The sequence below is a fragment of the Neoarius graeffei genome, chromosome 3 (assembly GCF_027579695.1).
Source record: "Neoarius graeffei isolate fNeoGra1 chromosome 3, fNeoGra1.pri, whole genome shotgun sequence".
In the NCBI taxonomy this organism is placed as follows: domain Eukaryota; kingdom Metazoa; phylum Chordata; class Actinopteri; order Siluriformes; family Ariidae; genus Neoarius; species Neoarius graeffei.
This window is the reverse complement of record NC_083571.1, coordinates 22247265-22273816: the sequence shown is the minus strand read 5'-3', so window position 1 is coordinate 22273816 and position 26552 is coordinate 22247265. Positions and strand designations below refer to the sequence as shown.

The following is a 26552-nucleotide window of genomic DNA, read 5'->3' as shown; positions in this document are numbered from 1 at the left end:
GTGTAACAAGAGCTCTGTTACCCGAGTCACGTTGTTTTGAATTTTTAAGTCTTTATTAAAATGTGTGGGTTTAGCAGTTGCTTGGTAACAAACTTTTCAGAACCGTGACCTATTTTTACGTTTGTTCACTGTATACCGGTATTTTAACAAAATTACAATATCATATGATATACTACAAACATTTTAACAAAGTTTTAACAGAAACTGTCATTAAAAAAAATCCTTCCTTTCACTTTCAGTGGCGCGCGCGCGCTCCTACGATAGACACGCATTCTCCCGCAGGCATACTTTTCTCGGCGTAACACCGGAAATAGACGTGGCAAATTGAACGCATCCTAGTGTTTCTAGGCTGTCATTTTTTGAATAGACTCTGGTTTTGATTCCTGACAGAGTCGATTCCACACATTTTTTTCAAAGGTCCGAGATTATTTTTTAAAACAAATATTAGTCTAGTTTCTTTGATTTCTCCACGTTGAAATCAATTTAGAGAGGGAATTAAGGTTACACCTACTTGTGCTTTTGCCAAATCGGGTTCATTGTGCCGAATCGACTCCTTAAGATTTGGTGTCGACTCTTGATTCCTAGTGACTCTTCTTGTTAGTTAGCTATATCGCGAGCACTGCTATTTGGTCGGGTGTATGAGTCAGTCAGTGTTACAGTTAAAGTTCTGTCTTGTTATTGGTTCCATGTCGCTATAGCAGACCTGATAAAGTGGCTAGTTGGAGCCATGCGTGGACTTGGCTTGTGTGTGGTGTGTTTTGGTGCGCTGCAGCTGTATATCGGAGCTTCTGCACATCGAGGAGCCTCGCATTTATTCACAGATGAGATCCCTTTCAAAATCAACTGGCCCGGGGAACATTTCACCTTGGTAGGAACCAATTTCTACACATTAGCAATGACGTCAAAAGCCAGCTAAGTGGCTAAATCGACTATGTATTGGTTACATTACCTTATTTGTTTGTTTGTTTTTTCGTTAATTTACAGACCGTTATATAGCAGTAATTTTAAGTGGATAACTGTTACAGCATGAAGTGCACATTATATATTCACTTATTTATTGTATTTGTTATGTAGCTAGTTCTCTTGCTGTTGTGCCCTGACTTCCGTGTTTGTTGTGGATCACGTGATCACTTTGTTCACCTGCTCTGTTTTCCAAAGCCAGCATCCGGAGCCCTTTATGAAGAAGATAACTACCTTATTATGACCACTGCAGAAAAGGAGAAATACAAGTGCTTATTGCCTTCTTTGTCTAGAGGAGATGAGGTAAACATGGCATGATGTTTAAAATAGTAGAGCAATTATCGACACCTTAATCTTTTGGCTGTTGCAAAAGTAAAAAAAGACTTTCAATATGTAAATTCATCTCATCTCATCTCATTGTCTCTAGCCACTTTATCCTGTTCTACAGGGTCGCAGGCAAGCTGGAGCCTATCCCAGCTGACTACGGGTGAAAGGCGGGGTACTCCCTGGACAAGTCGCCAGGTCATCACAGGGCTGACACATAGACACAGACAACCATTCACACTCACTTTCACACCTACGGTCAATTTAGAGTCACCAGTTAACCTAACCTTCAGGTCTTTGGACTGTGGGGGAAACCGGAGCACCTGGAGGAAACCCATGCGGACACGGGGAGAACGTGCAAACTCTGCACAGAAAGACCCTCGCCGGCCACGGGGCTTGAACCCGGACCTTCTTGCTGTAAGGCGACAGCGCCAGGGCTTTGAACCGGTTCAAGGAACGAAAACCGGGAACTTTTTCTATTTCACATGGAACAGAAACGAAATCAGAAACTTTATTATTTTTTATGTTCCGGAACAGAAAGCTTATTAAAAATAATGGTAACCGGTTAATACCGGTTTTTATTTCGTTCCTCAAAGTTTCCGTAGCCTACAAATAAAAAAGTCATTCTTCTCCTGCGCAAGTTTCTATGACCCGCTGGGGTTCACTTCCTGTGTGACGTTCGCTGACTGAATGGAGAGAGCGGGAGGGTGGACTACTATCACGTCTCCACATCTTAAATAAGAGGTAAATATTGCAGTCTATCGTTATTCAAAAACGTCAATTTCAAACACGATATCAATATATTTGTCCACGTTAATGAGAGGCTCGCGAACATTAAATGTTAACCTCTGTTAGCCTATCAATGCATAGGGCCTGACTAGCCTTTGGTAACACACTAAACGAATTATCTTTCATTTTTGGCACTTTTTCTGTTTGTGTAGATGGGAAGACGTACTGAGAATCCAAATCGCCAATATTTGAAATAATAATTTTGAATTATTTCTTGTCTTATTTAATGAAGGTTGTAATAGAATTAGCCTACATTTGGCTTAAGCTGGATGAGACAGAGACATAATTTTATAGCCATTTGTTAAACAGCTGACAGGGAACGTAATTAACCGTTCCGGGGACAAAATTTTTTTGTTCTAACCGGTTCGGGAATGTCTATTTAATGGTGGAACCCAAAACCGGAGACGTTAAAATTCCATTTCTATTCGGAACAAACCAATAGGAAAAAAATTCTGGTTCAAAGCCCTGGACAACGCTAACCACTATACCACTGTACCACCATTCAGATGATTATTTATTTAAAAAAAAAAGAGAAAAATCCGATATCACAAGCCTGCAAGATGTGAGTGGCATTGGGTGGGCAGGAGACAGGAGAGAATTACTCCATTTGCAGCACAAAATTCTGCTGTCGCAAGGGAGATGTGGGTGGAATGTCCATCGACACAGAAACAACAGGAAACTGAATGCGTTTCTCCTTCACAAACTTGACAAAATGCTTCAGAAATTCAAAGAACAAATCACTGTCCATCCAACCATTGTCAGTATGATCGTTAATGACTTCTGGGAAATCCGACAAACCTATATTCTTGAATCTCTGACCAGGGAAGACAACTATTAAAAGAGGCAAGTCATCCCTTAAGGCGTTGAAGAATGCCATAACTGATTTGACACTTTGTGTTGGAAACAGCTTGGCACACATGTCGTGAGGATACAGATGTTAACATCTGATTACTTGTAACGCAAAGGGGAAATCCACTCTCATCTGCGTTGAAAATGCACCTGGGATTGTTAAGATTCTGAAAATCCGGTACTTCCTCCTCCAAAAATTAATTAAGGCCCTTGTACCGACCCTGAAGCATTTCAAAACTGATGCAGGCTCGTTCTCTCCCAAGAAGTTGCGGAACCTGTTCTGTTATCTCTGGTTGCCTCTTGCAAAATGGGTAAAACCATCCTTTGCCTGACAGATTGTTGGTGAATGGCATTTTCCTCCCATCGGTACATTACAGTTGTAAATGTCACTTAATTTCACAAGGTGTCGATAATAGTGGACACCGGTGAAAGTGGTCACTGTTATCGACACCTCACGTGACTTCTCAAATGTGCGTTTAGATACAAAATAGCAACTGTAATTACTACATTACATACTACCCAAACTATCATGTGGGTCTGTGGACCCAGAGCCTATTATATTCCTAGCGATTGGGAAGATTATTGTTATACTGCTGTGGTTTTCCCAGGCATAGTGTACCAATATGACAATCCTTTTGTAAGAAACAAAGTAGATTTCAACAAGGATATCATAAAATATTGGTGAATTTGATAAGTAATGAGCTGTCATCAGACGACAAGATCAAAGGGTGAGGGGGGTCTTCTGGTTGATTAATTAACCAATAATAACTGTTGTAACTGAAACTCACCTTTGTAGAATTGCTTTTTATGAGTAAATCTGAAAAGGTGTCAATAATTATGGACTGTCTAATTATAGCCGCCGCTCTAATCAAGGTTTTTGGGTTTAGAACCGAGATCATGGTTCTCACTTTCAGTTCTTTCATGAAGAACATGTTTTGTTTATTTATTAAAGCTTGCATTACATTACTACAGCACACTTCAGTATCTAAATTATCATGGTGGAGGTTTGTGAGTGAGCGAATGCTTATCTGCATTTCAAATTACTGATTTAATGGCTTATTTGTGCTGTGATAGCTGAAATCCGCAGGAAAAAAAACATTAGTCGTGAATCCTCTGAAAGTTAAAAGGAAACCAGCAATGTTCTCAGCTGATTTGGTCGTTAATCTAGTTTCTGTTCTTCAGATGATGGCAACTCAGCCACTTGTGGGTGAAAATCTTGATAAATGAGCTCTATGCATGCACCATTTTTATTCAGAGTTTTTGAGATTTAGAACAACACATCACAAAAGTATAACACTTTAAAACTATATACAAATAAGACTCATAGGATGGTCAAAAATATTCCAGATGTGCCCCTGAATTTGCATTGAAATACAGAAGTCTATACAAGTCTGACACCATAAATACATTTGTTGCACAGTGAACTCTACGTCATTACATACAATTTGTCAAACTTTCAGAAAGGAGCTAAATGAACCATACAACCTTCTTGAGTAATTCTAGGCATAAGACACCCAAAGAGACTCAATATATCTCCCAAAATACTGTATATATACAGTATTACAAAGTTTGAAAAATAAATTATGCAAATTAGTTTTAATTAGTATTAATTATGCTAATTAGGTAAACCATTAAATTAAGCAATGTGATTGTATTACCTGAGCTCAGTAAAGGGAATTTACAGTGTAGTACACCAACTTAGACATTTGTATAGTGCTGATATTTTATATATAAAATATCAGCACTATACAGATGTCTAAGTTGGTGTACTACACTGTAAATTCCCTTTACTGAGCTCAGGTAATACAATCACAGAAAACCTTTATGATGTCACCTCAGTGAAATTAATAAGCAGTAACGTGCTAGTGAAGTGTACTCGTTTTGCCGAAGGCTACACACAATATTCTGATGAAACTGTGTGGAATCATATCCAGTGTTATTAAAGCTAGTTGGTCTGTCATTGCTTAACTCTTTTTTAAAATTTTTTTTTCATGACTATTTTTTTAATTGAGTGTACCAATTTAATGGTTTACCTAATTAGCATAATTAATACTAATTAAAAACTAATTTGCATAATTTATTTTTCAAACTTTGTATTCAGTATAAAACCTGTGTGGCTGCCAATTTCCATGTAAATATCTTGAAAAATAGAAAAGTTATTAAGGAAAAATGTTTGATCTCATTCGTTAATGAAGCCCATTTTGGACCATGTGATCCTCATACAGAATATTACGGCAGTTTTCTAAAAATTAAGCCGTTTTCTCAATCTTTGATTTGTAATATCTCAAGAATGAATAAACATTTTGATTCTGTAAAAAGTATGATGTTCTTCATTCAATTCTGAATTCAGTGAGAGCAATTTTAAGCAATTTGGATTGAATTTTCACCCGATATGCCTACTAATAAACCTAAGTGTTATACTAATCTATTTCATTACATTGTGACCCGGTGGTGTAGTGGTTAGCACCATCACCTCACAGCAAGAAGGTTCTGGGTTCGAGCCCAGTGGCTGATGGGGGGCCTTTCTGTGTGGAGTTTGCATGTTGTCCCCATCCCTGTGTCTGTGAGGGTTTCCTCAGGGTGCTCTGGTTTCCCCCACAGTCCAAAGACATGCGGTTGGGTTAACATGGGGTGGCCAAGGCACCTAACCCCCAACTGCTCCCCGGGTGCTGTAGTATACCTGCCCACTGCTCTGGGTGTGTGTGTGCGCTCATTGCTCACTTGTTTTTCGCTGCTTCAGATGGGTTAAATGCAGAGGACGAATTTCACTGTGCTTGAGTGTGCATGTGACAAAGACTTCTTCTTACGTGCATAATATTATACTCAAAGAGATGGTTGGGACTCTGTAGTGGTTAGTTCATGTATGAAAATGATTCCTCAGGCTTTCTGAACCACTCTTTCATAATCTGAGCCCTAATTTTATGCCCGTGCCATCAGGGAAGTAAAATTCCATTGATGCGATGATAACCTGGTCATTCAGTACATTCAGGTCGTCAGCTGACTTCATTTCATTGCCCCGTAACATTGCTGAGCCTCGATCTGACCAACTGAATCAAGCCCAGATCATTACCACTGCCTCCAGAGGCTTTTACAGTGGACATCGCATGATGAATGAATGCATCAATTCATGAGCTTCCCTTCTTACCCTGACACACCCATCACTCAGGAATAGGGTCAGTCTGAACTCATCAGACCACATGACCTTTTTCCATTGATCCAGAATCCAATCTTTATGCTTCCGAACAAACTGAAGACTTTTCTTGACTTTTCCTTACCTAACAAGTGGTTTTCTTATGAGGACACAGCTGTTTAGTCCCAATCCTGTGAGTTCTCATCACATTTTGCGTCTGGAAATGCTCTTACTTTCACTATTAAACATAGCCGTGAGTTCCACTGTCAATTTATTTTTAATGATTTGACTTCACCAAGCATTCAACTCGGCACCAAGTCGGTCAAGATTTTTTTTTTTTTTTTTAGACCACCAAAACACAATAACATCTTTTCTATGACCAAGTCTTCCAACATGACTGTTAAAGAAATGAGAAGCTACTCACTGCATCAGTCAAGGTTAAAGATTTGTTCCTAGCTGAAACATAATTACTGCAATAATTATCCAATCAAAGGTTCTTAAGTATTTGCTTATTTAAATCCAAGCGGTGACCCCCTCCCCCCTTTTTTTTGAACAGGCAGTGAAGTTTTAAATGTTCTGATTAGTTATGTTGTTCCAAATCTTTAAATCACTGAATAAAAATTAAGGGGTGCAGGAAATGGGGAATCACTGCTTCAAAATAATGAGTCTTAATCTTACTGTTATCAGAAATAAGATGGTACATATCTTTATTATATAGAATCACTCACAGTCTCTCAATTTGTCTGTGCTTGCTTCCTCCTGATCTTTCTTATTTGATCCCTTTTTCACTTAATAATGGTCTTTTCATCAGGATGAGGAGGAGTATACAGGACACAGCCCAGCTGTTCTACTTGCACCGTTATTCAAACAAAGCAGTTGCTCATACAGGGCAAGTTTCATATTTCTGGTTTCATTCTTTAAATAACTTTTGATTGTCATAATTTGAAAGCTGAGGGAGATTGTAACCAGAGCATATGTCTGCATTTATTTTAACATGTGTTCAGTCTGATAATGGTGAATAGGTTCCAGGCGAGCTATGAGATGCCAAACCCATTTCCAGAAAAATTGGGATATTTTCCAAAGTCCAATACAAACAAAAATCTGTGATTTGTTAATTCACGTGAACCTTTTATTTAACTGACAAAAGTGCAAAGGAAAGATTTTCAATAGTTTTACTGACCAGCTTAATTGTATTTTGTAAATATAAACCAAACCTGCAGCAACCATTTTTAATACAGACCGTGTCTTGCAAAAGTATTCATCCCCCTTGATGTTTGTTCTGTTTTGTTGCATTACAAGATGGAATTAAAATGGATTTTTGGAGGGTTAGCACCATTTGATTTACACAACACGCCTACAACTTTAAAGGTGCAAATAGTTGTTTTATTGTGACACAAACAATAATTAAGATGGAAAAAAAAACAGAAATCTGGAGTGTGCATAGGTATTCACCCCCTTTTGTATGAAAGCCCTAAATAAGAGCTGGTCCAACCAATTCACTTCATAAGTCACATAATTAGTTGATTAAGATCCACCTGTGTGCAATCAGTGTCACATGATCTGTCACATGATGTCTGTAGAAATCAATCTGTTCTGGAAGGACCCTGACTCTGCAAGCAAGCAACATGAAAACCAAGGAGCCTCCAAACAGGTCAGAGACAAAGTTGTGGAGAAGTATAGATCAGGGTTGGGTTATAAAAAAAATCCCAAACTTTGAATATCCCAGGGAGCACCATTAAATCCATTATAGCAAAATGGAAAGAATATGGCACCACTACAAACCTGACAAGAGAAGGCCACCCACCAAAACTCACAGACCGGGCAAAGAGGGCATTAATCAGAGATGCAACAAAGATAACACTGAAGGAGCTGCAAAGATCCACAGCGGAGATGGGAGTATCTGTCCATAGGACCACTTTAAGTCGTACGCTTCACAGAGCGGGGCTTTATGGAACAGTGGCCAGAAAAAAAGTAATTGCTCAAGAAAACACGTTTGGAGTTTGCCCAACAGCATGTGGCAGAATCACCAAACACATGGAAGATGATTATCTGGTCAAATGAGACTAAAATTGATCTTTTTGGCCATCATGGGAAATGTCAAGTGTGGCGCAAACCCATCACCCTGAAAACACCATTCCTACAGTGAAGCATGGTGGTGGCAGCAGCATCCTGTGCGGATATTTTTCATCTGCAGGGACAGGAAAGCTGGTCAAGACTGAAGGAAGGATGGGTGGCACTAAATACAGGGCAATTCTGGAGGAAAACCTGTTTGAGTCAGCTAGAGGTTTGAGACTGGGATGAAGGTTCACGTTCTAGCAGGACAATGACCCTAAACATACTGCTAAAACTACACTGGAGTGGTTTAAAGGGAAACATTTAAATGTCTTGGAATGGCCTAGTCAAAGTCCAGACCTCCAATCCAATTGAGAATTTGTGGCATAACTTGAAGATTTCTGTACACCAACGCAACCCATCTAACTTGAAGGAGTTGGAGCAGTTTTGCCTTGAGGAATGAGCAAAAATCCCAGTGGCTAGATGTGCTAAACTAATAGAGACATATCACAAGAGACTTGCAGCTGTAATTGCAGCAAAAAGTGGCTCTACAAAGTATTGACTTTTGGGTGTGAATACCTATGCACACTCCAGATTTCTATTTTTTATTACTTTTAATGTTTTTTTTTTTATTGTTTGTGTCACCATAAAGAAATAATTTTCACCTCTGTTGTGTAAATCTAATGGTGCTACCCCCCCCCCCCCCCCCCCCCAAAAAAAAAAAAATCCATTTTAATTCCAGCTTGTAATGCGACAAAACGGGACAAACGCCAAGGGGGATGAATACTTTTGCAAGACACTGTACCAAATTAAAACTTCTGTTGTGCAAAAGTCAGTGGGAAGTCAGAGATTTATTTTCTTTCTCTGTTTAAAACTTGCTTGTCTACCAGCAACTATGAATAAAACACTAAAATCTGCTTGCTCTGGATGCCTGGGTGCTAGTTATTTGTCCCTCCTGTTTAAAGGTTTTATTAAAAAAATTATCAGGTGTAGACTTTGATATTCAGTCATAATTTATCAGTCATGTGTATATACTGTTGCATTATTATTATTATTTTTTTTCTGTTCTCTGTATTTTGAGTTTTTAGTTAGTTAGTCAGTCATTTGTTTGGTTTGTAGTTTGCTGATAAGTCAAGCCTTATATCAATAATGACCTTTTCACTGCAGTTTGTATTTAATGTGAGCTGTAGATGGGGGGCTTAGATGTGTCATTTTAATATTTTGGTTTATTGATGAGCAGTAAAAATTTTAAATTTCCATTTCTTGTTAATTACGCTTTAATTTGTGACTGTCCTAATCTACTTTCTTTTCAGGCATATAATAAGGCCTCTGTTTGTTGCAGATTGAGTCTTACTGGTCCTATGAGGTGTGCCATGGTAAACATGTGAGGCAGTATCATGAGGAAAAGGAAACTGGTCAGGTCTGTGAGACAACTCCAATTCCCTTTATGGTTTAAAGGCAGAAAATACTGTTTTAAAGAAACCAAGGATATAATGTAACTGGTTTTTTTTTTTTGTTTAGCCAATTTTGAAAACATTACCTAGTGCAATATACTGCATTTATAGAAATTATGCAGCTGTGATGCTGATTTCTGTTCTGGGCCTGCAGAAAGTGAGCCTACAGGAGTATTACCTGGGCAGCATGACCAGCAAAAACACAGATTCTTCAGCAGGTGGATTATTATTATTATTATTATTATTATTATTATTATTATTATTATATTTGTGAATGCAAAAAATTGAGGGTTTTTTTTTTTTTTTTAAATCCCCTGCTGGCTGAAAGGCCCGAAGGGGGATTATGTCATGGTGATGTCCGTCCGTCCCGGGAAGGGTACTCACCTTCTGAAATCAACTCCTCTCTCAATTTTTGGAGGAATTTCACAAAACTTTGCAGGATTCTTTGTTATAGACCCTTTTCACTCACGTGACCTTCATAAACGCGACCGCCATTTTGGACATGAAGAAATAACAGTTTATGGCACAGACCCTTTCGGTTCTCGCTCATCTAGCTGCTACAATGACTGCTTAGACTGCAACAATAATACCTAACGCACATTTAAGTATCCGTCGTAAAGACGTGAAACTCGTCGAGTGACGAGTGTGTTCATTGATAAGCTAACACAATCTAAAAGTAGACATACCATCACACTGCCCTGGCGCTGTGTACAGTTTACCTTCTATGGTTTGTGCACTCACTATTTGCCATTACTTTCTCCAACCCAGTGTTCGAACTATGCCGATATTTTCAGGGGGTCCCTTTTTTTCCCTTGGGGGGGGTGCTTGCACTTGTCTCAGAGCGCGGATCTCCAAACATATGAGAAGCCTATCTTATGCACATATCACGCGGACTCCACACACGCATCACATCTGAAGTCATAACTCATCAGGGGAAATCGTGTCCGCATTGGCATATTCAAAAAACAACCTCGCGTCAACAATGATACCACACGCAAGAAAAAAAAAACAGTCAGGCTACTCAACACATCTGATCCACAGCAGCACCAAAGCATCACTGGAAATCATGTCAACAACCAATCTTCCATTTCAACACGCGTCAACAAACAAATGGCACCACAAACATGAACGAATCGGTCAGGCTACCAATTCCAAACCCACAGCAGACGAATAATTAAATGCATCTTACCTTAAAGCAGAATCGACCACAAAGGAAGTCCGTTGGCACACTTCCTTTCTACTAGTTTGTGTCCCCAACCTGGCAGCAGCAGTCATTGTCATATCGGTTTATTTTATCTTTGATGTAAACATAACACTTCGGATATGCAAATGCTTCCCGTTACACACGATTGCTATGCCAATAAACATCATTTTGCCAATATTTTAGAGACCATCCATCTTCTCCGTCGGTCAGCATCTGTCGGGATCCGATAAAATGATAAATCTTGCCTTGTTACTACATCCAGGTGCACAACAATATAATGGCATGATGGAAGTCTTGCTGAAAGTAAAAACTTTCTTTGATGGCTATATTCCTTTCGATGCTTCGCTGTCGTTCCTCGTTGTTGGCTGTGGTAGACTACTGGTAGTTCATGTCCAAAATGGCGGCCGCGTTTGTCGTGACGTCACGTGGGAAGGGTCTATATGTCGGTAATACTCATATTGCAATTTCGTTCAATTCAGTTGCATTTTGCGAGTTACAGCCTTTGATTAACAAAATTATACTTTGGCAATTTCATGAGTGTTTTCCTTCTGAAATCAACTCTCATAATTTGTGGAGGAATTTCACCAAACTTGGCAAAAGGCTTTGTTAAATGTGGGTAGTACGCATGTTGTTGTTTTGTTCAATTTGGTCGCGTTTTACCAGAGTTGTGGCCCTTGATTAACAACCTTGTACTCTGACAATTTCATGAGGGTGTACGTTCTTCTGAAATCAACTCCTCTCACAATTTCTGGAGGAATTTCACCAAACTTGGCAAAAGGCTTTGTTATATGACAGTTATACACATATTGAAATTTCTTTAATTTGGGCAAATTTTACCAGAGTTATGCCCTTGATTATTAACAAACTTTGGCAATTTCATCAAGGTGTGCTTGCTTTCTGAAAACAACTTCCTTCACAATTTTTATTATCCCCAGCTGGCCGAAAGGCCTGGGGGGGGGTTATGTCGTGGCAATGTCTGTCCATCCCGGGAAGGGCATTCACCTTCTGAAATCAACTCCTCTCACAATTTTTGGAGGAATTTCATGAAACTTGACAGGGTCCTTTGTTATATGCGTGTTACTGACATATTGCAATTTCGTTCAATTCAGTCACATTTTACCAGAGTTATGGCCTAGTTGCCAGTGGGGGATATTGTGCTCTCAGACCACTCTTGTTCAGTTCTGCTTCAGGGTTTAGAATGAGGTTTTCATATGCTTTTCTGCTCCTCAGACTCTGAGCATAGTAAAGTAGCGGATGCTGCCAGTGAAAGACCAGACTTCAACATTGAGGTATGTAAAGTGCTAATCGGTTTGGTCAACCAAATAACCAACATGTGAAAAGCTAATAGTGATTCCATAGAGTGTATCCTGTAGTATTAGTGAAGTCATTTGTATGTAATTATTCATTGTTTCTGAATAGTTACATACAAGTCCCGGTAAATGTTACAGGTGCCAACTAAGAATATAGAAGGCCAGCTGACTCCTTATTACGCAGTGGAGATGGGGAATGGGACCCCATGTTTGTTGAAACAGAATAAGCCTCGTTCTGCCTCTGTGCTGTACGTGTGTCACCCAGAGGCAAAACATGAGATCCTTTCCATTGCTGAAGTGACAACCTGCGAGTATGAAGTGGTGGTGCTCACCCCACTGCTCTGTGCTCATCCTAAATATAGGTAGGTGAGAGAAGGCGGTACACACAGGAGATAAATAAACACAGGAGAGCTAATAGCAGGCTGCAAATGTATTTATATAATTACAGTTGTGGGTTTTTTGTTTTCTGGGGAGGAATGATTTGTACAACATATTTAATAGAAAAAACAAGAATTTGGTGCTCAAATTGTGATTTTTATTTTGGGTTTCTTGAAAATACCTTTGTCTTGTTCTCGTCACAAAATACTCAGGTTCAAGTCATCACCAGTGAATGCCATCTTTTGCCAGGCGCTGGCAGGCTCTCCACTCCGGCCCCACAGCTTCTCCCAACTGGACCAGCAGCAGGAGGAGCTGCTTAGGCCACCCTTCAGCCCTCCCACTGAGCGAGAGGTTTGTGCAACACACATGCAACATTCACTATAGGGTGAAAATTTGAGATGGCGCTTGAGTTATTATTCCACTTGTACACACATTGTCATACAGTGAAGTTTAGGAAAAAAATTATGTGTAAGATTTAAATAATGGCCCAAACACCACTTCATAGACACACACTCCCTCTGGTTTAATAAGAAGACCCCATTTTTAACCAGTGGGGCCTTTTCTCTTTTAGGACGACACATCACCTGTGCGGGAAGAGGCCTTTACCTCTACCCACAAACCCATAGCAGTAGCTGGACACACCCAGGTGACAGTGAGCACCACTCACATATCTCGTCTGACTGATGAGCAGCTCATAAGGGAATTTCTGAGTGGCTCGTACTGTCTACATGGGGTGAGGCCTTTTAAGAGTGTTCATATAATCTTTCTTCAAGATCTTTATTTACATGTGAAAAGGGAAAATGTCCTAAATTAGGGCTTTTGAAGTCTCATGCCTATATTACTGTTCTAATTTTGTGCAATTGCTACACCTTTTTTGCCTTGATAAAGCCATGATTCAATCATGACCCTGTACTCCTCTGTTCAGGGTGTTGGATGGTGGAAATATGAATTCTGCTATGGAAAGCATGTTCATCAGTATCATGAGGTGAGAGGAAAGAATGTTTGTTTGTTTTGTAAATGAAATAAATGTATGTTGCATACTGTGCAACATACAGTTGTTTGGATCAACACTGGATTTTGAATTTGAGCAAAATGGTACAGTTTCGGAGCAGAATGTTGTTAGTGAACCATATTGTTAGTGAATCGACATACACTACCGTTCAAAAGTTTGGGGTCACTTTGAAATTTCCTTATTTTTGAAAGAAAAGCACTGTTCTTTTCAATGAAGATCACTTTAAACTAATCAGAAATACACTCTATACATTGCTAATGTGGTAAATGACTATTCTAGCTGCAAATGTCTGGTTTTTGGTGCAATATCTCCATAGGTGTATAGAGGCCCATTTCCAGCAACTCTCACTCCAGTGTTCTAATGGTACAATGTGTTTGCTCATTGCCTCAGAAGGCTAATGGATGATTAGAAAACCCTTGTACGATCATGTTAGCACAGCTGAAAACAGTTCAGCTCTTTAGAGAAGCTATAAAACTGACCTTCCTTTGGGCAGATTGAGTTTCTGGAGCATCACATTTGTGGGGTCGATTAAATGCTCAAAATGGCCAGAAAAATGTCTTGACTATATTTTCTATTTATTTTACAACTTATGGTGGTAAATAAAAGTGTGACTTCATGGAAAACACACAATTGTCTGGGTGACCCCAAACTTTTGAACGGTAGTGTGTGTGTAATATATATATATATATATATATATATATATATATATATATATATATATATATATATATACACACACACACACACACACACACAGTGGGGCAAAAAAGTATTTAGTCAGCCACCAATTGTGCAAGTTCTCCCACTTAAAAAGATGAGAGAGGCCTGTAATTTTCATCATGGGTACACTTCAACTATGAGAGACAGAATGGGGGGAAAGAATCCAGGAAATCACATTGTAGGATTTTTAATGAATTAATTGGTAAATTCCTCGGTAAAATAAGTATTTGGTCACCTACAAACAAGCAAGCAAGATTTCTGGCTCTCACAGACCTGTAACAACTTCTTTAAGAGGCTCCTCTGTCCTCCACTCGTTACCTGTATTAATGGCACCTGTTTGAACTCGTTATCAGTATAAAAGACACCTGTCCAAAACCTCAAACAGTCACACTCCAAACTCCACTATGGCCAAGACCAAAGAGCTGTCAAAGGACACCAGAAACAAAATTGTAGACCTGCACCAGGCTGGGAAGACTGAATCTGCAATAGGTAAGCAGCTTGGTGTGAAGAAATCAACTGTGGGAGCAATTATTAGAAAATGGAAGACATACAAGACCACTGATAATCTCCCTCGGTCTGGGGCTCCACGCAAGATCTCACCCCGTGGGTTCAAAATGATCACAAGAACGGTGAGCAAAAATCCCAGAACCACATGGGGGGACCTAGTGAATGACCTGCAGAGAGCTGGGACCAAAGTAGCAAAGGCTACCATCAGTAACACACTACACCGCCAGGGACTCAAATCCTGCAGTGCCAGACGTGTCCCCCTGCTTAAGCCAGTACATGTCCAGGCCCGTCTGAAGTTTGCTAGAGAGCATTTGGATGATCCAGAAGAGGATTGGGAGAATGTCATATGGTCAGATGAAACCAAAATAGAACTTTTTGGTAAAAACTCAACTTGTTGTGTTTGGAGGAGAAAAAATGCTGAGTTGTATCCAAAGAACACCATACCTAGTGTGAAGCATGGGGATGGAAACATCATGCTTTGGGGCTGTTTTTCTGCAAAGGGACCAGGACGACTGATCCGTGTAAAGGAAAGAGTGAATGGGGCCATGTATCGTGAGATTTTGAGTGAAAACCTCCTTCCATCAGCAAGGGCATTGAAGATGAAACGTGGCTGGGTCTTTCAGCATGACAATGATCCCAAACACACCGCCCGGGCAATGAAGGAGTGGCTTCGTAACAAGCATTTCAAGGTCCTGGAGTGGTCTAGCCAGTCTCCAGATCTCAACTCCATAGAAAATCTTTGGAGGGAGTTGAAAGTCCGCGTTGCCCAGCGACAGCCCCAAAACATCACTGCTCTAGAGGAGATCTGCATGGAGGAATGGGCCAAAATACCAGCAACAGTGTGTGAAAACCTTGTGAAGACTTACAGAAAACGTTTGACCTCTGTCATTGCCAACAAAGGGTATATAACAAAGTATTGAGAATTTTGTTATTGACCAAATACTTATTTTCCACCATTGCAAATAAATTCTTTAAAAATCAGACAATGTGATTTTCTGGATTTTTTTTTTTCTCATTCTGTCTCTTAGTTGAAGTGTACCTATGATGAAAATTACAGGCCTCTCTTATCTTTTTAAGTGGGAGAACTTGCACAATTGGTGACTGACTAAATACTTTTTTGCCCCACTATATATTAGTCCTCTCTTTTCATGGTTGCCTTATTCGTTCATGATAGAAAGGCTCTGAAATAAACAGGAACTGAAAATTAATAGATTTCAAGTCAGTGACTACAGAAAAATACTATAAATACAAAACATCAAGTTGATGTTCATTAGCTATGGTGGTATAGTGACAGGTACAGGGCACAGGCTTTGAAAAAGGATTATGTGGTTTCTGTATGTAATTTATATGCTTCACCCTATGTAACTGTATGTACATTTCAAATGAATATTCAGCATTTCCTTTTTTAAAAAACCATCCTAATAAATTGCCATGTCCCATATTCACTATACTGGATGACAAAACAAAAATTTCTACTGTCTAATTACTTATGGACTCTACTGTATTGTTCAGTAGTTTGAAAAGGTAATTAAGCTATGCTAATGAGTTCAACCCAAGAAAATAAGTGGAGAAAAATCATTTGCATCCCCGGACATAACAGTATGATTCCTTGAGTGACCCAAGTCACTTGTTTTCATGTTGTCTCAGGACAAAGAACAAGGGAAGAGTATTGTCGTGGTTGGCACTTGGAATCACGCTGAGCATTTAGAGTGGTCCAAGAAGAACGTGGCGCGCACCTACCAGCTTAAAGAAGAGGGAACCCAGAAAGTGAAGTATGACATCTGTGCATTGCTCTTTCATATACACTCACTGACCACTTTATTAGGAACACCCATCCATCCACCTGCTGTTTTATGCAGTTCTCTAATCAGCCAGTCACTTGACAGCAGCACAATGCATCAAATCATGCAGATACAAATCAAGCGCTTCAGTTAATGTTCACTTCAAACATCAGAATGGGAAAAATTGTGATCTCAAAGTGTGACTTTCTTTCACTGTGGCATGGGTGTTGGTTTGAGCCAGATGGACTGGTTTGAGTATTTCAGAAACTGCTGATCTCCTGGGGGTTTTCACACACAACTCTCTAGAGTGTACAGAGAATGGTGCGAAAAACAAAAAACATTGAGTGAGTGACAGTTCTGTGGGTGGAAACAAATGCCTTGTTGATAAGAGAGATCAGAGGAAAATGGACGGATCAGGTCCAGCTGCCAGGAAGGATATAGTAACTCATATAATCACTCCCTACAACTGTGGTGAGCAGAAAAGCATCTCAGCATGCAACAGCAGAAGGATACATTGGGTTCCACTCCTGCAGCCAAGAATAGGGATCTTAGAATCAGGAACAAGTTCCTATTAAAGTGGCCGCTGAGTGTATAAATATTATGTTGTGTAAAGAACAACAAAAAACTGGGGGTGTGGTGATGGAGCGGTGCATAGCAGTTACTGTTGACATCCTGAAGAAGATTATTTTCCAGTAGCATTAGTTTCTGTTATCATTTGTTATAACCACTATAAACTGTCATGCCCTTACCACCCTGCCCCCCCCAACATAAGACAAAAATATGCAGCTCGTCGTGTTGCTGAGCAACTGAAAAGTCCTCCATACTGAAGACATCTTTTGTCAGTAAACTTAAACGTACAGCTTTACCCTTGACTGTTACAAAGTGTTGGCACTGGTGACTTCTTCCAAAAATGATGAAGAAGGCTCAGAAATTTTCACTGAATATGCTACAAAATGAACAGCAAAGCCGTGAAAGAGCTGCTGCAAGCCAAAATGTGATCTTTTCAATGGCATTTCATTATACTGCCTGTATAATTTACTGGGATTTTTTTTTTAATAACAAAGATGAACGTTCATTTAAGAACAATTTGGGGGCATGTGCAGTGAAGGTACAATTCATAATTTAACAATGAATTAAATGATTATTTTTGGAAACCCCATTAGAAACATGGTGTCCTCTAGACAGTGTTGTCTACAAGGGTTATATAGAGCAGTGGCTATATAAAATGCATTCCTTTCTTCAGATACGGCCAGTTTGTACAGAAATATGATGGTGCCATGTTTGTAAGTACAGCAGTGTTTAGGTCGGGCTAATGGATCAAACCACCGATGGACAAAAAAAAAAAAAAACCCTCAAATGGGCCATCTCCTATCATGTTAAAGAACTTTGCTAAAGCCCACATCATGTGAATGCAAAAGAGTTCCTGTTGGCACAAGCTCTTTATTTTGGAGCCAAGTGAGGCAGTGTTTAGGTCTGGCTATTGAAGTAAACCATAGACAATAGACTTAAAAAAAAAAATTAATTAAAAAAAGGGATTCATATCAAGTAAATTAAATTGTCCTGCAAAAAACAAATACTGTGCACACTGTTCTGATCAGTAGGCTTACTGGGGAGAAACTCCATAGGCACCCATTGTGTTTCTACCGCTCTTTTTATTCATCATCTTCTGGCTAGGGTGTCTGTCAACCCAAAGAAACCGTATGGTTAAAAAGTTTTGAAATTTGGCACACCGATTGGGAATCAGTCCACTGATTCTTTTCACCAAGTTTCATTTGCACCTCGAGTGCTTTAGCACCACCAATGGGTCAAAGTTGGAGGTGTATTTATTTATGCATGTAAGTTTTGAACAGTATGTCTGATTTTCAAAATTGAGGTACCACTTGGCAGTACTATTTCTTGGCTCTAGCAGAGTTCAGCGCACCCCATGCTGCCAATTTCTGCCATACTGGATTTTCCACCATTTTGGATTTTATTAAAAACACAAGTTTTCAAAGGTCACAAGTTTTGTCCAGTCTTCTTGAAGTTTGGCAGAGACAATCTTTAGACCAAGCCTTACAGAAGTTATTTGTTGGATTTTTGATTTGTCAAAATGTTCACCCATTTATAGCTAATCAAAATCGAGGGGAAGCCACCAGACAGGAAGTGAGGTCATATTTCAGCAATGCTGTGATGTATCTACCACACTTGGTACCTGGACTTGGGACCCCCATTTTGCGTAAGCACAAATTTGACCGCTGTTGTAAGCAAAAACGTGTTTTGCATAGTAACTGTTTGAAGCTAAAAAATAATTCTTGTTTGAGATCTCCCATTATATGACAAGAACTGGCAAGTTGTCATGTCAACCTAACTGATGTAGCTGCCATATTGTATTTTATCAAAACCACTTAAAAGTTTTCACAGGTAACAAATTGTATCCAGTCTTCATGAAATTTGGCAGAGACAATCTTCAGACCAAGCCTCCCAAAACTTATATGTTGGCTTTTTTATTTGCACGATTGATTGTCCATTACAGTCAATAAAATTTGGCTGGCGAACTGCCAAATATGAAGTGAGGTCATATCTCAGCAATGCTTTGATGCATCAGCACTGAACTTGGTACATGAACTCAGAACCCCATTTTCAGAAAGTGCAACAGTTCTTTTGTCATTTGACTACAAGGGGGTGTGCGATAAGCAAAACTGTGTTTGGGCTGATAACTGTTGATGTGTTTTGTCTTAAATTAATTGCGTCTGCTGGTACGCTGGGAGTTCCCAAAGCCAAGACATGCCAATTTTTCAAGTCAACTTAGTTGATCTGGCCACCATACTGGATTTTATCGAATGGTTAAATTTTTCACATGCCACAAATCTTTGTCCAATCTTCACCAAACTTGGCACAGATGATCTTCAGACAAAATCTCATGAAAGCTATGAGTTGTATTTTTTTTTTCCTTCTTCTTCCCCCCAAAAACTTTTCATCTGTTCCAGCCTAATGAAATCCGTGGCAAAGCTGCCAAACCAGAAGTGAACTTGTATTTTGTGCAGTCCTTGGTCAGTTGCCATGAAACTTGCTGTGTGTACAGCCATGCTCTTGGCAAAATGATGTTTCCATGGCAACTATACCCTGCTGGGCTGTTTGCGGCTATATTTTATATATACTTGGAACAAAGTGGACCTTATTTGTCAAGCTGGATATGAATGGATTTATTCATAAATTGCCTATACAAGCATTTACACTAGAAATTTGACAAACAATTGTATCTTACTCCTGTGTCTGTGAAAATTTGTGCAGAAGAACGAAATTTCAAGTGATCAGATTCAAATCATATAAATTGTGATGAATTATTGCACTTCTATCTATGGATTATGCTGTCATATGCATGTGTTTCAATTACACACAAGCTTAGTCAATATTTACTGAACCTGGTCACTAAATATTAGTAATTAACTGAAGAAATATTAATAAAGCAAGTAAACAGAAATTCATAGATTAAAACACACCTCAAGTCAAATCAATTAAGAATCCAACTGTATAAAAGGAGGACTGGCTCAGGTGGTGTATAAGTAAGTCAGTTCCACTTGCTACAGCATCATCTTTAATGCTGTACAACACTATTAGAGCTAGAATTAAGTGACCCTTTGCTTTGAATTAAAAAATAAAGTAATCTGTTTGCCTGTATGATGTGCTTGGTGTCCATGATCACCTGGGTACAGTAGATAGGCAGGTACCTAAATATTTGAACACTGAAAGTTATTTTAGTTGAAATTAAATAAATGAGCTTAATGTGCAGACCTTCAGTTTTAATTTAAGGCTATACATACATATTGGATAAATGGTGCAGAAATTGCACCACTTTTTACATGGGCACATGTGGCAAAGCTGATAAGCCGGAGGGTCCTCCTGTACTCCTGGGATGTACTGAGGAGTTTTCTGCATGATTCAGCTGAGCCAGGTTCCCCAGCCCATCATAAATAAGGGCAGCGGGGCTCATGATGATTATAATCATTTGCAACGGGCACATAAACCCAATAAGGCCCATGAGGTGGCCCCACCCCCCTTTAAAGGGACCAAAAATAATTGACACACTAAACATAAACATAAATTGTCATTTTTAATACTTTGGTTACAAATATTGATATCTGGAACCCACAGACATCACCAGATGCTGGGTTTCTTCTCTGGGGATACTCTGCCAGGCCTTTACTACAGTTGTCCTCAGTTCCTACTTGTTCTTGGGGCATTTGCCTTCAGCAAGTAAAATGCATGCTCGAATGAATTCAGGTCTGGTGATTGACTTGACCATTGCAGAACATTCCACCTCTTTGCCTTAAAGTTTTTGATTGCTTTTAAAGTGTACTGCTCATTATTGTCAATCTATAATGTATAGAACCCTTCGCATGTTTGTAAACAAACCGACCGTTGCCAGGATGCGTGCGCAGCCTGGACCCAGAAACAATGGCGCTGCCCATAGACTGGCATTATGAGCTGTCAGATTATGCCAAACAATTGTCGTTACAAGATCGAGAATGCTACATAAATAAGTTAACTCTAACAAGTGGACATCGCCTACCGGATCCGCATTTAATTAAAGAGTGGACGGACGATGTTAGTAAGTTCCCTGGTACACAATGGCCAGATATATACTCGTACCTTATTGACAAGACTTCAGTGTATACCCACGAAAGACTTCGTGCCTACAAGTCTTTAGACGCATATGATTGTTATGTGCGGGCATGTACAACTTGATTAACAATGGGACATTCATATTCATTTTGTTTTAATCAAATTATGCCAGTGATGTGATGGCAATGTGACTTTAGCTACAACAGCAAATACCAACACTAAACAGCAATTTGCAGGAGGTAATGGCATGAAAGGAATGATGGTGTAAAGAGTGCAGCTAAGAGAAATCAGAGCTGCGTAAAAAGCGAGAGGCAGAGACCGGAAATGAAACTGAACGGGGCGGGAGCTAGGTTAGAGCAGTCAAAGTAAGTTGGCATTTAGAGTGAGGGCACACAATTTTACCTTTCCATCCTTGCTTTAAAATTGTGATTTTCGGCATACACAAATAATGATGGCACAAAATCTGGACTGCTTGAGTCAAGCGAGACCTCTCCTACAAACAAAATTGCATGCAAAGCTAAGTTAACATGCTAACAATATTCATTACATTGTGTAACTATGACCCAGCTAATCAGACAAACGTTACCAAAGTATTTTGCTACATCAATAAACGAAGACTAGAAAGAATAAAAAAGAAAGATTTAAAGGACCCATGGCATGGTGGTTTGTTGATGCTTTAAACGGGCTCGTGGAGGTTTCCGGATGTTATATCCGCAGCCTTTCTCGAAATGAACCCTCGGCATGTAGATATAGCCTCCTGGGAGAAAGCCCCATTTCAGCCCTTTTCCCAGTGCGTCGTTTTGCTAATGAGAAGCATGGAGGCGGGGAAGGGTAGAGGGTGGGGGCGGGCCATGGGGGGAGGGGCTTGACCAAGCTGCGGGCATGCTACCTGTGTGTGAACAGTAGCAATGGCAGGTCAAGCAACAGTCCAAGCTATCGCTTTTGCGCCTGTAGCCATGCTGCTAAGACAAAACCCCGTTCTCCCTCGGACTCCTTTCGTAAACTCAACGTGACACAGAGAACAGAGTGTGAGAGTGTTCGGAGTGGTAGTTTACGAACGTATAATACCCTAGGCTTGAACACGCACTTCATAACCAAAGAGGATAGAAGCAGCAACTACAGCAACATATTGCTTATCCAACAGAAGACATGCATTGCGGAGCAATAGTCAAACATAAGCTCATAAGTTAGTCAATTTCCAGACTAAACTCAGTTTAACAGAGCATGCTGCATGCTTTTTGGTTTTGTAGCGCAGAGTACCTGGCTAACTGCAGGAAGCGGTTAGCTGCACAGCTAATGTAGCCATTGCAAGGCTAACGCACCGATTTTAAAACACGGCAAAACGACTTAACAGTTATACACTTACTTGTTCGGTGTTTGTGGCTGATGCGGCAGGGATGCTTGGTATGGACCCAGGCTTCAGTGACAGTTGATGTGCAAAACCTGCCCTGTACTGTCCCAAGTTGTGGAAACATTCATCAGGAAAATGCTTCTGACAAACATACACTGTCTTAGGTAGACTCGACGGCGTATTATTGGAGTAAATAAAATTAAGCCACTGCGTCTTCAGGGGCTCTCCCGTCGGCAGTAAAAAGACTCCTTTCTGTGTTGTCACATCCATGTACAGCGCAATTTCCATGTTTCGCTCGCTTCGGTGGTGCCATGTTGTTGTGTCCTCTATGGTCTCCTCACTACAAAATTGAAGTGACGTATCTATGGTGGCAACTTTTGAGCTGGGCGGGCAATCCATACAGTGGGTGAGAATCCAGAGGGGGGGCGTGGGGATCATCTCCCTTGCTGACGTAGTAAAGGGAAGAGCCTATCAACGCGCCATTTTGACGCGCCATTCTCAAATGTTGACAAAGGGTGGGCATAGTTTGGTTTACACATTATGACATTTCTAGCCACTGGGGTGACTTAAGAAGGTCAGAGGAACTCATTTTAACGTTAAAAAACCTCAGAAAGTGAAAATTTCATGCCATGGGACCTTTTAATAAATAGCCTGATCTTACCTGTGATGAAGTGGGCGCTGCAAACCCGCGCATTTTTGATAGTGCTTTTATCCCAGTCTACACGTTTGGTGGCTTGTAGCCATAGACGTCGGCGACTTTTTTTTTTTTTTTGGAATGGGTGAGATCCTGCTGGAATTCTGAACATTTTAACCCCATCACTGCTACGATTCTGACACCCGAAAACACAACAACTAGGCATTTCTGAGTCTTTTTTGGGTCCAGGCTGCGCGCGCAATTTCCGCTTACGTATGAATGACGTTTACTGTGAAGGGGTCTATAGTACCATCCAATGAGTTTTGAAGCATCTGAGTAGATAATGTAGCCATATACACCTAAGAATTCATATATATTAAAAAGGGTGGGGGAGGGGGGTTTAATTAGTTTTTTTGTTTTTTTTTTTAAATAAATTATATCCACATTCACTGGATATGAGCAATCATGCACTCTGATTGGCTATTCTACTACTAGGCTCTCAGTTCATATACCGTAGAGAAAAATAAAATGGCAGAGCGGGTTGCTGAACCAACTGAAGACGAAATTAAAAACTCTACTCGAAAACAAAACCCCAAAAATTATCAAGTGGTTAAAAGAAACAGAAATGGTGAAAAGAATATAGTTCCCCCCCAATATCTCGTCCCACACTCCAGCTCAATCGGTGGCGGTAATGCACCTTTTAAGTTGGTTTGCCAACCACCAAAAAAAACCTAAAGAAGACCCCCAAAAAAATACAAAAAAAAAAAGCAGCAACAAAGTATGGAATAAAAGTTTTTGATGAAAAGTATCTTTTTTTTTTTTTTTTCAAAAATTATCGCTTTTTCACAAATTGTTACTGTCATTTCACGGGTTTGTTTACATTTTAAGCGGAAATGATTTTGTCGGATGTTTTGCATAAAGTTTGTATTTATCGAATTTGCAAAAAAATAAAAATGCTCTGTTTCTCAAAATTCAGTGAATGTGGATAGAGTAAAACAGTTATTCCACTCAGTTTCATCGTACATGGCTTATAGCCAACTTGGTGCTACACGCCTCATTGACTATCAGCTCATGTACAACTCAGTTTCATGGAATAACTGTTAAATTTTGTGTGTAATATTTTTTTAAAAATTGCATTTTCTGTGTACTTGTAAGGGTGGTGTCCCACTTCTATGGCCATGGAGATGTGTGTGACCTCACAGGAAAGCCAAGACAGGTTGTTGTGAAGCTCAAGTGAGTCATTTCAGTAATCAGTTAAAAAAAGATAATTTTTATTTTTTTAGCCAATGAGGATTTCGTATAAATGCTGCCATACTATTTCACTTTTAGGTGTAAGGAATCGGAGTCTCCTCATGCTGTTGTTGTGTATCTCTTGGAACCCCAGACCTGCCAATATATTCTTGGGGTAAGAAGCTGTAACTCGTTAATATTCTGAAATAAAGACCAATGTTCTATAAAAGGTTTTCTCAGCTAAATGTAAAAGAGGAATGAAGATTTCATCTGTACTTTTCCTTTGTCTTTCTTTCTGCTCTGTTCTTTCTTTCCTCCTCAGGTGGAGTCTCCGGTGATCTGTAAGGTCTTGGACACAGCTGATGAGAATGGCCTTCTTTCCCTCCCTAGCTAGAAATAATAGATCCTAGTGAAATGGGCTTGTTTTAGAAGATGGTGATGATTATGGAGTGAAATGTGGATTTCTGAAGGAAAGCAGAGTGCCTAAACCCAGGAATTCCTCATGATCCCTTTAAGAACACTGAATTCAGTGACATTTGTCCTGTGTTGGAGCAGGTGTGGTGTTCAAAGTATGATAATTCTGGAATTGGCAGTTGTGGAACTGTTTAATTTCCTCATCTACTGGAGAATATCTGTTTTTAAGTTTTTGCCACATTTTAATGACTGCTCATGATTTTTTTTTTTTTTTATTTAATGCAATACTTTCTGCAGGGTAACGTATTGGGTTGTTTTAACTGTTTATTTATTTGTTAACTACATGCTTACTGTTGCAAGCATTAAAATTACATTTTAAGTAAAGCAAGGCTTTAAGAATTTGAAAGTTTAGTTAATTGAATATATGGAGAGCTAGAATGCATTGCAAAAGTAGCAGACCAGTTACATACTTGAGCCACTTAAGCATAAAGATGACAAAAAATACAAACTGCAAGCTTTTTTATTTTAGACTAAATCTGAACAATGCTTCATGTTGATACTACCATGAAATTATGGTAGTATCATTGCCACATTTAAGTGGATACAAGAACTTGGTCATATAGTAAGCATTTGTCTTTTTATTTAAAAAGCAGCAGAACCTAGATTGTGATTTTGAATAATTGTTAAAATGTTTAGGGTGTGCACTGTGTATGTACATGCACATCTAAATGAATGAAGGTAGTGAACTATGCTTTAATTCAGGGATGTTTGCGTGGGTTTTTAAAGTTGTATGATATTCACGATTCAGGAGAAAATCCAATTGTCCAATTCAGCAAGAAAACTTGAGCAAATAAAAGATGAATATGTTTTGGTTATAATTAGTTTGCATAGGATTTTAATGTTCTTAAAATGAAATGTTCAGTCTTGATGTTAAATACAAGCAGGGGCGCCGCCAGAAATTTTGGGCCCCATGAAAGATTATAATTTTGGGCCCCCCAACTTTGCCCACCCTCGTCACAATTGCACTATTGCCATTATACACTGTCTGTCAGTTTTGCTGGCCATAACCCTGGATCAGTAGAAAGCAGATCTTCAGGTTCAGTCTGGCCAATGTCCCTCAACTCAGTTTCTTCCTGCTCTTCCTTACTCTCTGCTGCTTCTTCCTCACCACCTGTGCTTCTGGTACTCCCCCTGTTCTCTTCCTGTACTTCAACACTTCTGGTGTCCTCCCTGGCTGCTGCATCATGGCCTGATGAGGGGTTAGTTAATGCATGAAAAAGTTTGATGCATTCAAGTTTGATGCATTTAAATGAACTCCATACTCAGTAGCCTTACAAATGTTACCCATAAAAGACAGGAAACATCTTCTTATAAATTTATTTCAAAGTGACATGGAGTGACATTTCAATTTGATCAATTACGTACATATTTCTTCATATGTTGTAACCTCTATCCCTCTTTTATGTGTGCTGTGCTTTCTCCAGCTCCTCAATTTGAAACCAATGGTTTAGAACGTGTGAACATTCCACACACGTAACCATGTCAAACACTTGACTGGTGTCCGTTATTAGCAACACTTTAATCTAGCAAACTGTATATGGCGCTCGCTCATTAAAAACTTCAATCCTAAAGCATTTATGGGTTGTATTGCTGCTTACCTCCTTCTCCAAAGGGGGGTTCAGTGGTTTGGTAGGGCGGAGGTCCCCCTGAGGCTGAATCTGTGCATATTTAGGGCACCCCATTAGTTATGAAACTGGTTATTAGCACCAGCATAACGTAATATTTCATCTTGTTTATCACACAAGTCAGTTCAGTTATTAAAATGGAAAAAATGTCACTACAAACTGTAAA

General features: G+C 39.5%; 1 protein-coding gene across 1 annotated transcript; it reads left to right on the top strand.

The window, feature by feature from the left end:
• The first annotated feature begins 407 nt into the window (after positions 1–407).
• erlec1 (endoplasmic reticulum lectin 1) lies at positions 408–25579 on the top strand. The gene is made up of 14 exons (XM_060916503.1): positions 408–868; positions 1159–1263; positions 6864–6941; positions 9447–9524; positions 9713–9776; positions 11993–12051; positions 12211–12434; positions 12663–12801; positions 13022–13183; positions 13376–13435; positions 16337–16461; positions 24213–24290; positions 24387–24462; positions 24610–25579. The coding sequence occupies exons 1-14, from the start codon at positions 728–730 to the stop codon at positions 24679–24681; spliced, it is 1461 nt and encodes a 486-aa protein (XP_060772486.1). The 5' UTR covers positions 408–727; the 3' UTR covers positions 24682–25579.
• Positions 25580–26552: the final 973 nt, after the last annotated feature.